This window comes from Hyla sarda, chromosome 5, assembly GCF_029499605.1.
Source record: "Hyla sarda isolate aHylSar1 chromosome 5, aHylSar1.hap1, whole genome shotgun sequence".
NCBI lineage: Eukaryota > Metazoa > Chordata > Amphibia > Anura > Hylidae > Hyla > Hyla sarda.
Window position 1 is genome coordinate 339905523 of NC_079193.1, and position 12071 is coordinate 339917593.

Here is a 12071-nt window from a genome sequence, read left to right on the forward strand (position 1 = left end):
GCCCAACATTCACCATCAGCCAGGTCTGCCAAAATTTGCAGCTTTAGCCAATTCATATGACATTACATGGTATTCGAACAGGAGGTGTCTTAGACAGCCAACACCTTTAAAGATAGGAGATGACACCCATTCATGTGTTCTGTACAACTGTCCAAAGAGAATAATGCAGAAGACAACCCAGTGTGAACCACAATTAGCAAGGCTGGCCTTAGGGGTGTGCAACCTCCTCACATCACATGTCATTTCTAATTGATGATCTAGGCCAGTGTTTCTCAACCAGGGTGCCTCCAGCTGTTGCAAAACTACAACTTCCAGCATGCCGTTGGCTGCCCGGGCATGATGTAAGTTGTAGTTTTTCAACAGCTGGAGGCACCCTAGTTTGAAACCACTAGTCTAGGCACTCAACGACTTCAAACTCAATGCCTGAACCTATGGAAAGTCTGCTTCACAGAATGCAGCATTATGTTCACACTACTGTCGGATGCTCAGTTTGGAGTTTCCATTGGTATTTCCAGTCAATTTAATGGGATGAATAAGGCATCATGCTGCATTGTCCTATCAAAACGCTGGACGCCACAATGGAACTGTGTCTGTCATTCTATGGATCTGGCATTGCTCTCATGGTTTCCACTGTAACAAAAGCCACGGGTGGAGAACCTTAGGCTCTGTTCACATTCCACCATGGCTTCCATTACAATGGAAACCATGAGGGCATTGACGGACCCCACTGACCTATAATTGGGTTAGATCGGTTATGTCCTGGTGTCTGTCTTTTTGATGAGACAAATATGCCAATAGTTAAGAACTAATGGAACTATGGATGGAGGGCTCTGAGGGTAGTGTGAATGGAGTCTTATTTGTACCCTTTTGATTGTATTATTTGGGCACTTTATGTTGCATCATGAAGAATGTACCATCCAACCATTAGTATTGCATTTGACCTAATTTTCTGGCCAGAAATTTGGTACCTTCTTTTTATACTTTGGTAATTTTTATGCTGATGGCACACGTGTGCCTTTACCACTCTTTACTTCTTCTCAGTTTTTTTTTTTTATCCTTAATAAATTGTGTTATTGTAATGTAGGGCGTTTGGCTCCAGGGTTACACATTGTACTGATTCCCTGTTCTTAGAGCTGAACATTGGCCAGAACAGAAAAATATCCAACCAGCTGTGGAAAAACTGCTAGGAGACAATTGAAAAGTTTTAGGATGTTTTTGGCAGCTTAGTTCTCTTCCCTTGTTTGTCCCAGGGACCCATAACAATGTCCCTTTTGAGTTTATACTGGTACAGCTGCTTCTTTGCTAAATTAAAGGGGATATTCAGCTGAAAATGGTTAAAATAAAAATTTTAATAAGTCACATGGTTAGAGAAAGAGTGAATATAGATGAGGAAGGTGTGTGTGCCTCAGCCAATCAGAGACAATCACACTCTGCACACTAAAGCCCTCTCCACTGTCTGAGCTTAGGAGAAGGGAGTGTGACGGTCATCATGTGTGATAAGAACTATTGGACTTCCTGCCTGGAGGAAAACCTAAGAGAAGCAGGGTATGTGCTCAGCAAAGATTACACTTGTACATTACAAAGTTATATAACTTTAACATATGCAGCTATATAAAGGCAATTTCCTTTGGCTGGAGTTCTCTTTTAAATGACCATTGTAGAAACTATAACTCCCATTGATTACAATAAAGAACAGAGGTGTAACTTAGACACAGAGGTGTAACTTAGCACCTAGACACTATTTCTAAATTGGTATCAGTGTGGACTTTTTAAATGGTCACTGTCATTTCAAACAACTTCCATCCATGAGATAGCTTATGTGATTCCTAGCATATTCCTAAATCACTTTATTCACCCAAAAAAAACTCCTTAACCCAGAAAAAAAGCTAAAATCTTGACTATAGGTGTGCACTTGTCATGTAGTCTGCCATCTACTGCCTGTTCCTAAGCCTAGCCTGTTACCAATCCTGAGACCAAGATGGAACACAGGAAGTGGGGCAGGGCTTAGCTAGTGCTATGCACAGGACAGAGGGCAAGACCTGGGCCATGCAATCTGTGAGTCTGCCTACCTCCTTCAAAGGATATTTGCTGTTCCTACAAGGTAGGCAAAGGCTTCCTTCCCATCTCTGATCGCTCAAAGTTCTGGCCAGCTATTCTTTGTGTTTCTATTATTGTATGTAAACAGTGCTGCCTTGTGATTGTAATTCCCCCAACTACCTAACTTTAGTCTGCAGGCTTGTCCTTAGCAGCAGCAGTTCAGTACTTATTGTAACCCCATCCTTGCTTTGCTGCTGCAGTTTTTTTTTCAAAAACCCCTTTCCCCAACATGCCCAACATATACTGTATAAACCATCTTCCAGTACAACTTTGGTCCAGTGCACTTTCATCAGCACTATGTCATGGCATAACAGTATGAAGTAGGGGCTGTGCTGTGATTGGCCAGACAAGTAAAGATAAAGAATTGCCATGTGTGTACTGTTGGCAAAGAGCCCAGCTCTAGTCCCAATACAAGATAAGGACAGAATGAGAAATAGCTGTTTACCAGCAGGGGGCTCCAGTAGTGACAGCACTAAAATCACCTTATCACCATTCTGAAGGATTAATTTAACAAAATGTTAAAGTACAAGTACACTTTAAAGGGGTTGCCCAGGACAATTCAATAAACTGCCTTGTGGGTGGCATGGTGGCTCAGTGGTTAGCACTGTTTCCTTCTGGAGTCCTGCCACCAGGGACAGTCTGTAAGGAGTTTATGTGTTTCAAAGGGATTTCAAGGTATATATATGAAGAGAGATTTAAACCAAGAACCCCACTGCAAGGAAACAGCACTTCACTAGGACTTCACTAGGTGAAGAAGGAGGCTGTGATGTCAGAGATGCCGACCCCACCCACCCGGATATGACATAAACAGGAATTTCTTTGTGTAAATGAACAAGTACACATCAGAAAAGCTGCCCAGGGGCACGGAAGGCAAAAAAAAGTTAGAGGAAACAACTAAGGAAAAGGGAGGAATTACAAATAATGTTCTATTCCAGTAAGGAAAAATGTTCAGACAACCCCTTTAAATGAGTAGTCCAGTATAGAACAACTTATCCCCTATCCTAAGGATAGGGGATACGTTTCAGATCGCAGGGGGGTCTGACTTCTAGGGCCCCCATGATCTCTCGTACAGGGCCCCGGCTCGCTGGCCAGAGAGCGCGTGCTGACCGCCGCACAAAGTGGCTCCCGATACGCCCCCTCAATACAGCTCTATGGCAGAGCTGGAGATTGACGAATGCAGCGCTCTGACCCTGCCATAGCGCTGTATTGAGGGGGGTATCAGCCGCCACTTCGTGCTGTGGTCGGCACACGCTCTCTGGCCAGCGAGCCGGGCCCCGTACGGGAGATCGCGGGGGGCCCCAGCAGTCGGATCCCCCCCTGCGATCAGAAACGTATCCTCTATACTTAGGATAGCGGAGAAGTTGGTCTACACTGGACTACTCCTTTTAAATAGTACCTGGAACTAAATAAACTTTTCTAAACTAACTCTGGCTATGTTCCCTAACTACACCTAACACCCCTCCTGCCCTTAGAAAAAATTTCAGAGCTTAAATTACCTTTTTTCTTGCTCACATAGTGAAATCTTCCAGAAGAAAGTGGGCGTTTCTCAGCAGGCATGACATCACTGAAGCCTGCTATGGGACCACTTCCGCCCTCAGATTGTTGCAGTTCAGTGGTGAATAGAAGACCTCAAGCTCTGTGCAGCAGCTTTCAGTCTGAGCTTCTTTTTGTGAGTCTCTGTTCAGCTTTTAGTCTGTGCAGTTTAGTTTGTGCAGCTGCTTTCAGTGAGGCTCTTTGCAGCTGTCAATCAAGCTCAGTGCAGAGAAACACTTCCTGAGTTTGGTCTCCTGCCATTACAAGCAGTAGACCAAAATCTGAGATTTTGAACTGACGGAATGTGTTCTGGCCAAGAAGGGAGACCCCTGGTGGCCAGAAGTATACAGCTGAAAAACTGACATAAAACATTGTTTTTTTTTTTTTTTTTATGGAAGCCAATTGCAAAAGTTTTTTATTTGGCATAAGGAATCAAATATTAAAAAATAATGTTTAATAACCGTGCCCATTTAAGTAATGTTGGCATACATGCTTAATTCATCATCACAATCGGTGCAATTTTACTCTTTACTCTTCCAGCATGTCCGGACAGTCAGGGCATGCTGGGAATTGTAGTTTTGCAGCAGCTGGAGGTCAGCAGTTTGGAGACCACTGCTTTTTAAGACATTGAAATCTAACCGAATGAACTCAATACCGCTACAAGTTATTCTTCATTGACTTGCACCTTGAAAGGTCGTATATTCTTATGTCTTGCTGTGTTGCAGTAGCACTGTGGAGTCTCTGCCAACAATGTAATAGGTTCTGCATTAACCTTCACTATTTTTTAACCGATCCCTTAACATTTTTAGCGTAGACTCCCTGTTGCCCTGCCCTATTATCCCATCATTCCCACTCTTAAAAGGAGTCTTACCAATAATAGAGGTATATTAGAGAATCAATGTATATACAGTGGAATGTGTTGGTTAAGCTCGGGTACCCTACACTAAATGACAGCTACTGTTTTTTAACCCTAACTTAGACTCAGATGGTGTAAAAAAGTTTAAAAAAGATGCAAAACAGTGATTGCCTAAAAGTGAACACCATATTCATCCCTGGCAGTCAGCACCTGGGACACATTTCCTGCCTACTTCCCCATTGCTACCCTTTTGGTTTGTACTTTTTTTTTTACCACTGTTCTTCCCACTATGGGCCATTCATTTCAAGTTTTGCCCAAATTTCATCAGGCTATCCCAGCAGTCTGCCCTTATCCATGCTGTCCCCTCCTCCTAAACTCATCATTCATTCTTAAAAGCAACTCAGTTCCCTTTTTAAAAAGGATACTGATTATGTGCTCAATGAGGGATCAGGTTACATGCTGTCCTTAGAAGTCTAAAAAGAAGGAAAAAAAAGAGGGGCTTGGGATGTGACTGGAGACATTTACAGGCAGAGCCTGCAAAGAGACAACAGGAGTTTATAATGAGTATAAGATCTCACTCTAGTACTGGATTTCTGGCCTATATATCTCAAACTTTTTTATCATGTCCTCCATGCTGCTGCTGCTACTAAGTGTGGGCTGTAGAAAAATTGGAGAGCAGGATTGTCTCTTATTTGTGTCCAGTGTGTGAGAAACATTATAGAGGCCAGTCTACATTCACTAGCTCAGGGAGAACTGAGATGAGGAAAGGAAGCCTGCATTGGTGAAAACTGGTGAAAATTGCCATGGCCAGAAAGGGTGCTACTGTATATGCACATTGACCGCTTATCCTGAAACTTTACCTGAAATGACTGCGGTGCTTTAAGAAAATAAACTTTTATTTTCAGTTTGGTTGTTGCAAAACCCCAAGTCATCGCTGAAGACTCCATGGCTCGATTCTTTTCCTCTCGCTGTGCTGTTTTTACTTCATTAATTTCTCTCCGTCCTCTGAAACACCTGCAGTTGCTAAAAACAGAAGGTGATAGTGTTAAAGAATTCGTAATGAATGTTTAGAAGAGCCACTTCTCTATATTAAATCTGGAAACGCAGCTTGCACCACATCTAAAAGTAGCATGACTTTCATATATATATATATATATATATATATATATATATATATACACTGCTCAAAAAAATAAAGGGAACACTTAAACAACACAATGTAACTCCAAGTCAAAGACACTTCTGTGAAATCCCACTGTCCACTCAGGAAGCAACACTGATTTACAATCAATTTCACATGCTGTTGTGCAAATGGAACAGACAACAGGTGGAAATTATAGGCAATTAGCAAGACACCCCCAATAAAGGAGTGGTTCTGCAGGTGGTGACCACAGACCACTTCTCAGTTCCTATGCTTCCTGGCTGATGTTTTGGTCACTTTTGAATGCTGGTGGTGCTTTCACTCTAGTGGTAGCATGAGACTGAGTCTACAACCCACACAAGTGGCTCAGGTAGTGCAGCTCATCCAGGATGGCACATCAATGCGAGCTGTGGCAAGAGCTGTCTGTCAGAGTAGTGTCCAGACCATGGAGGCGCTACCAGGAGACAGGCCAGTACATCAGGAGACGTGGAGGAGGCCGTAGGAGGGTAACAACCCAGCAGCAGGACCGCTACCTCCGCCTTTGTGCAAGGAGGAGCACTGCCAGAGTCCTGCAAAATGACCTCCAGCAGGACACAAATGTGCATGTGTCCACTCAAATGGTCAGAAACAGACTCCATGAGGGTGGTATGAGGGCCCGACATCCACAGGTGGGGGTTGTGCTTACAGTCCAACACCGTGCAGGACTTTTGGTATTTGCCAGAGAGCATCAAGATTGGCAAATTTGTCACTGACGCCCTGTGCTCTTCACAGATGAAAGCAGGTTCACACTGAGCACATGTGACAAATGTGACAGAGTCTGGAGACGCCGTGGAGAACATTCTGCTGCCTGCAACATCCTCCAGCATGACCGGTTTGGCGGTGGGTCAGTAATGGTGTGGGGTGACATTTCTTTGGGGGCTGCACAGCCCTCCATGTGCTTTTCAGAGGTAGCCTGACTGCCATTAGCTCCTGAGATGAGATCCTCAGACCCCTTGTGAGACCATATGCTGGTGCGGTTGGCCCTGGGTTCCTCCTAATGCAGGATAATGCTAGACCTCATGTGGCTGGAGTGTGTCACAGCAGTTCCTGCAAGAGGAAGTCATTGATGCCATGGACTGGCCCGCCCGTTCCCCAGACCTGAATCCGATTGAGCACATCCGGGACATCATGTCTCGCTCCATCCACCAATGCCACATTGCACCACAGACTGTCCAGGAGTTTGCCACCTCATCAGGAGCACCTCCCAGGGGTTGTAGGGAGGTCATACAGTCACACACACTACTGAGCCTTATTTTGACTTGTTTTAAGGACATTACATAAAGTTGGATCAGCCTGTAGTGTGGTTTTCTACTTAGATTTTTTGTGTGACTCCATATCCAGACCTCCATGGGTTATTAAATTATTTTTGCATTGATCATTTTTGTGTGATTTTGTTGTCAGCACATTGAACTATGTAAAGACGAAAGTATTTCATACGATTAGTTCATTCATTCAGGTCTAGGATGTGTTATCTTAGTGAATGTAGATATGTGTAACTCAACCAAAAAAATTAGCGAGGTTAACTAAAAGCTCTCCCCCACAGAGAGATATAGAAAAGTGATAAAAATAGGATATTAGTCCTCAGCTCAATATCAAAAAGATTAATGGGGGATGTCTGGTATCAATAATAGAGAAAAAACAAAATTGGTATATAAATGATATTTAATAGATATTAGATATTAAATAGTGCGTTCCCGCAGGGCCCTACGGTGGCGCACAATTAGTTAAAAAGTAATAAATATAAAAAATGCAACAAATTATTACACTCTGTAGTGTAATAACTTGTTGCATTTTTTATATTTATTACTTTTTAACTAATTGTGCGCCACCGTAGGGCCCTGCGGGAACGCACTATTTAATATCTAATATCTATTAAATATCATTTATATACCAATTTTGTTTTTTCTCTATTATTGATACCAGACATCCCCCATTAATCTTTTTGATATTGAGCTGAGGACTAATATCCTATTTTTTATCACTGTGTTATCTTAGTGTTCCCTTTATTTTTTGGAGCAGTGTTTGTCTGTCCAGCACCGTCATTTCAGTCCTATATATCTCCTGAACAGTAGGCGTTGGGTTAATGTTTTTTTGGACCATATACAAACCATAGAAATAGTACAATCTGCACTGATGTGTACCATGAAGCATGGAGGTGAACTGCAGCTGACCACCTCAATAGTCCCTGAAGCTGCTCTGGCTTGGTGCTCAATCCTTTTGAAATCCGCAGCATAAAAATCTGGATGGCACTCACATATCCAGCAATCTTTTTCTTTATTACAAAACGGTACAGTCACAGATACAGGTATGGATGACAGGCCGTTTCACGCTTCCACACTTCCTTCCTTCCATGAGTAAGTGCTAGGAAGCATGAAACAGCCTGTTGGTCATATAAGTTTCTGTGACCAGACTGTATTATTACACATTTAAAGGACTTCCATAAGAATGGTCTAAGTTACATGATGTGTGCTGTTTGATGCATGCATGACCCTATGCCATTGCATCAATAGCGCTTTATAGAGGCCAAGGGAATGTATATGTTTTTATTGCGCTATTCCATACCCTGCATTCTAGCTCTAATCTTAGGCTAAGACTAGGCACATAATATAATTAGTATGGATTTTATAGCACTATTTTATCTTTGATGTCCATAGTTGACAACGATACAAGTATAGTAAGCAAAGGAGGGGGACCAGTCCAGGCCAACCAGACATCGGGCTAATATCTTCCAGTGTAAGGGAATCTAGTGGCCTGAACCTGCATCGTGTGTTTTACTGTACCTGCCCTCCCTTCATATCCTCTATGTTTTATCCAGGCTTTACAGGAGTTTTCCTAGACATCAATATCTGATCTTTGGTGGTCCAACTCCTGGCACACCCAACAATTAAGTATATACAGTGAATGGAACGGGCACCAGACAACTGTGTATGTTGTGTAGTGGCCATGTTGGGCTACTGCAGCTCAGCTCCATTTGAAGTAAATGATAGTTGAGTTCAGTTACTTAGCACGGCCACTACACAATACACGGCGCTGTCTGCTTCTGTCTATACAGCGCTGTCTGCTTCTGTCTATACAGCGCTGTGTGCTTCTGTCTATACGGCGCTGTCTGCTTCTGTCTATAAGGCGCTGTCTGCTTCTGTCTATACGGCGCTGTCTGCTTCTGTCTATACGGCGCTGTGTGCTTCTGTCTATACGGCGCTCTCTGCTTCTGTCTATACGGCACTGTCTGCTTCTGTCTATACGGCGCTCTCTGCTTCTGTCTATATGGCGCTGTCTGCTTCTGTCTCTACGGCGCTCTCTGCTTCTGTCTCTACGGCACTGTCTGCTTCTTTCTATACGGCGCTGTCTGCTTCTGTCTATACGGCGCTGTCTGCTTCTGTCTATACGGCGCAGTCTGCTTCTGTCTATACGGCACTGTCTGCTTCTGTCTATACGGCGCTCTCTGCTTCTATCTATACGGCACTGTTTGCTTCTTTCTATACGGCGCTGTCTGCTTCTGTCTATACGGCGCTGTCTGCTTCTGTCTTTACGGCGCTGTCTGCTTCTGTCTATACGGCGCTGTCTGCTTCTGTCTATACGGCGCTGTCTGCTTCTGTCTATACGGCGCTGTCTGCCTTTGTCTATACGGCGCTGTCTGCTTCTGTCTATACGGCGCTGTCTGCTTCTGTCTATACGGCGCTGTCTGCTTCTGTCTATACGGCGCTGTCTGCTTCTGTCTATACGGCGCTGTCTGCTTCTGTCTATACGGCGCTGTCTGCTTCTGTCTATACGGCGCTGTCTGCTTCTGTCTATACGGCGCTGTCTGCTTCTGTCTATACGGCGCTGTCTGCTTCTGTCTATACGGCGCTGTCTGCTTCTGTCTATACGGCGCTGTCTGCTTCTGTCTATACGGCGCTGTCTGCTTCTGTCTATACGGGGCTGTCTGCTTCTGTCTATACGGCGCTGTCTGCTTCTGTCTATACGGTGCTGTCTGCTTCTGTCTATACGGCGCTGTCTGCTTCTGTCTATACGGCGCTCTCTGCTTCTGTCTATACGCCGCTGTCTGCTTCTGTCTATACGGCGCTGTCTGCTTCTGTCTATACGGCGCTGTCTGCTTCTGTCTATACAGCGCTGTCTGCTTCTGTCTATACGGCGCTCTCTGCTTCTGTCTATACGCCGCTGTCTGCTTCTGTCTTTTTTTTATGTGATAGGCCCCCACCAAATAGTGATCAGGATAAGCCATCAATGGAAACGTCCCTGAAACCCCTTTAAAGATTACATAGTAATATCTGAAAATGTATCTGACTGTTATAGCTCATAGCATCAGTTTCTCAATGGGTAGTGCTTAAAGGCTATGTTCACCTTTGCAAACATGTTTTATTTATCGTTGCATAAACAATGAGTAGGACGCAACTTTGTAATAGGTATTAAAAATGTTCTACCCTTTCGTGTCTACAGATCCTATACCAGTGTTTCCCAACCAGGGTGCCTCCAGATGTTGCAAAACTACAACTCCCAGCATGCCTGGACAGCCTTTGGCTGTCCAGGCATGCTGGGAGTTGTAGTTTTGCAAGACCTGGAGGCACCCTGGTTGGGAAACACTGTCCTATACTGTAGCTCCTAGAACTTGTGTTAAAGGGGTACTCAGGAGAGGAATCTTTTTTTCATTTTTTTTTTTTCCAAATCAACTGGTGCCAGAAAGTTATACAGATTTATGAATTATTTCTATTTAAAAATATCAAGCCTACCAGGACTTATCAGCTGCTGTATGCTCCAGAGGAAGTTGTGTAGTTCTTTCCAGCCTAACCACAGTGCTCTTTGCTGCCACCTCTGTCCATGTCAGGAACTGTCCCGAGCAGGAGCAAATCCCCATAGCAAACCTTTCTTGCTCTGGACAGTTCCTGATACAGACAGGGGTGGCAGCAGAGAGCATTGTGGTGAGACTGGAAAAAACTACACAACTTCCTCTGGAGCATACAGCAGCTGATAAGTACTGGAAGACTCAAGATTTGTAAATAGACGTAATTTACAAATCTGTATAGCTTTCAGGCACAGGTTGATTAAAAAAAAAATGTCTCCGGAGTACCCCCTTAAGAAGATTATGCATCTCCATAATAACATGGTAACTGACAGCAAACAAACGCTGTGTAGTCTGAGGCCATGTTTACACTATATAGACAAGGAGAGCGCTCCTAGTGTGATAACATATTGTAAAGAGGAGATGGAAAAAGCAAAAATGCTCACCGAGTATAGTTGTACTACAACCAAGTACAACTATGGTGAAAGCGTGGAATAACCCTTCAACGGGTGAAGATCAGCAGCCGCTCCTGGCAACACAGGTGAAGCACTCAGACGGATCCCTCCAAGGAACATCCCAGGATAAAAGCAGCGCACAAGACTTCACAGGTAAAATGGTTTATTTACCCGACATGCAACGCGTTTCGCTGGACAACCAGCTTCATCAGGCATGATGCCTGATGAAGCTGGTTGTCCAGCGAAACGCGTTGCATGCCGGGTAAATAAACCATTTTACCTTTGAAGTCTTGTGCGCTGCTTTTATCCTGGGCTGTTCCTTGGAGGGATCCGTCTGAATGTTCACATTATGACACTGTATCCTTCATTATTCTATAATGTCCATCCACTACAGCAAAGTGGAATCTTCCTGCGGAATCAAATTCCTCACCGGAAGTTCCGCAACAGAACTTCCGGTGTGTGAACAGAGCAGCAGAATCCCATTAAAATCAATAGGAGGCTGCTGCAAGCATAGCAGAATTTCCGCACTGATCCTGGAGTCATACGGCTACTTTGCCAAATGTACATTAATGTAATTCTAAGTCAAATTTGTTTCCTTTTTATTTTTTTATTTTTTAGATTATTTGGTACTAATTAAAAATATATATTTACAAAGGTGATCATAGCCTTTCAAACAAATCTGAGTGACTTGCCCGGCATTTATACTTTATTTTATATAACGTGTGTATTTTATTTTGTTTTACACAGTGATTGTTACAAAATACCTCTCGTTTTTAACCCTTGTGTTCTGGTTCCCTTTTCTGTTTTCCCTAGAAAATGGAGACAAGGAAATAGAGCTATATGAAGGTCTGTACACTGTAGAGGGTTTGTTTTCACTCACCCCCTTTGCAGGGGAAATAGACCAAAATAAACCCAACTGCAATTGATGTCTCAGTATCAGGCCCAATATCAGGCCCAGTGTCCGTCATTTTGACTGGAAGAATAATGCTGCATGCTGCACTGTTCTTCCTATTGAATATGATGGAATCCTCCCTGAGGTTCTGAATGACAGATGTATAGAGAGCCTTAGGGCATGTTTACATGGACAAAAACAACAGGTGTATAATCTGCCTCAAAAACAACTCAGTTTGGTTTTTGAGGCTTTTTGTTATTTATGTTAAAGTGTTTTATAGA

At 43.5% G+C, this 12071-nt stretch overlaps 1 protein-coding gene across 9 annotated transcripts in view; it reads left to right on the plus strand.

Moving 5' to 3' along the window:
* RIMS2 (regulating synaptic membrane exocytosis 2) overlaps positions 1 to 12071 on the plus strand; it is a 680796-nt gene that overhangs the window by 472584 nt on the left and 196141 nt on the right. For 2 of the 9 annotated variants that reach the window (XM_056522552.1, XM_056522553.1), the window contains one exon: positions 11712 to 11744. The exons of the other annotated variants lie outside the window; for them this stretch is intronic. In XM_056522552.1, coding sequence (XP_056378527.1) covers positions 11712 to 11744 — 33 coding nt within the window. The remainder of the gene's footprint in view (positions 1 to 11711; positions 11745 to 12071) is intronic. 9 annotated transcript variants of the gene reach the window in all.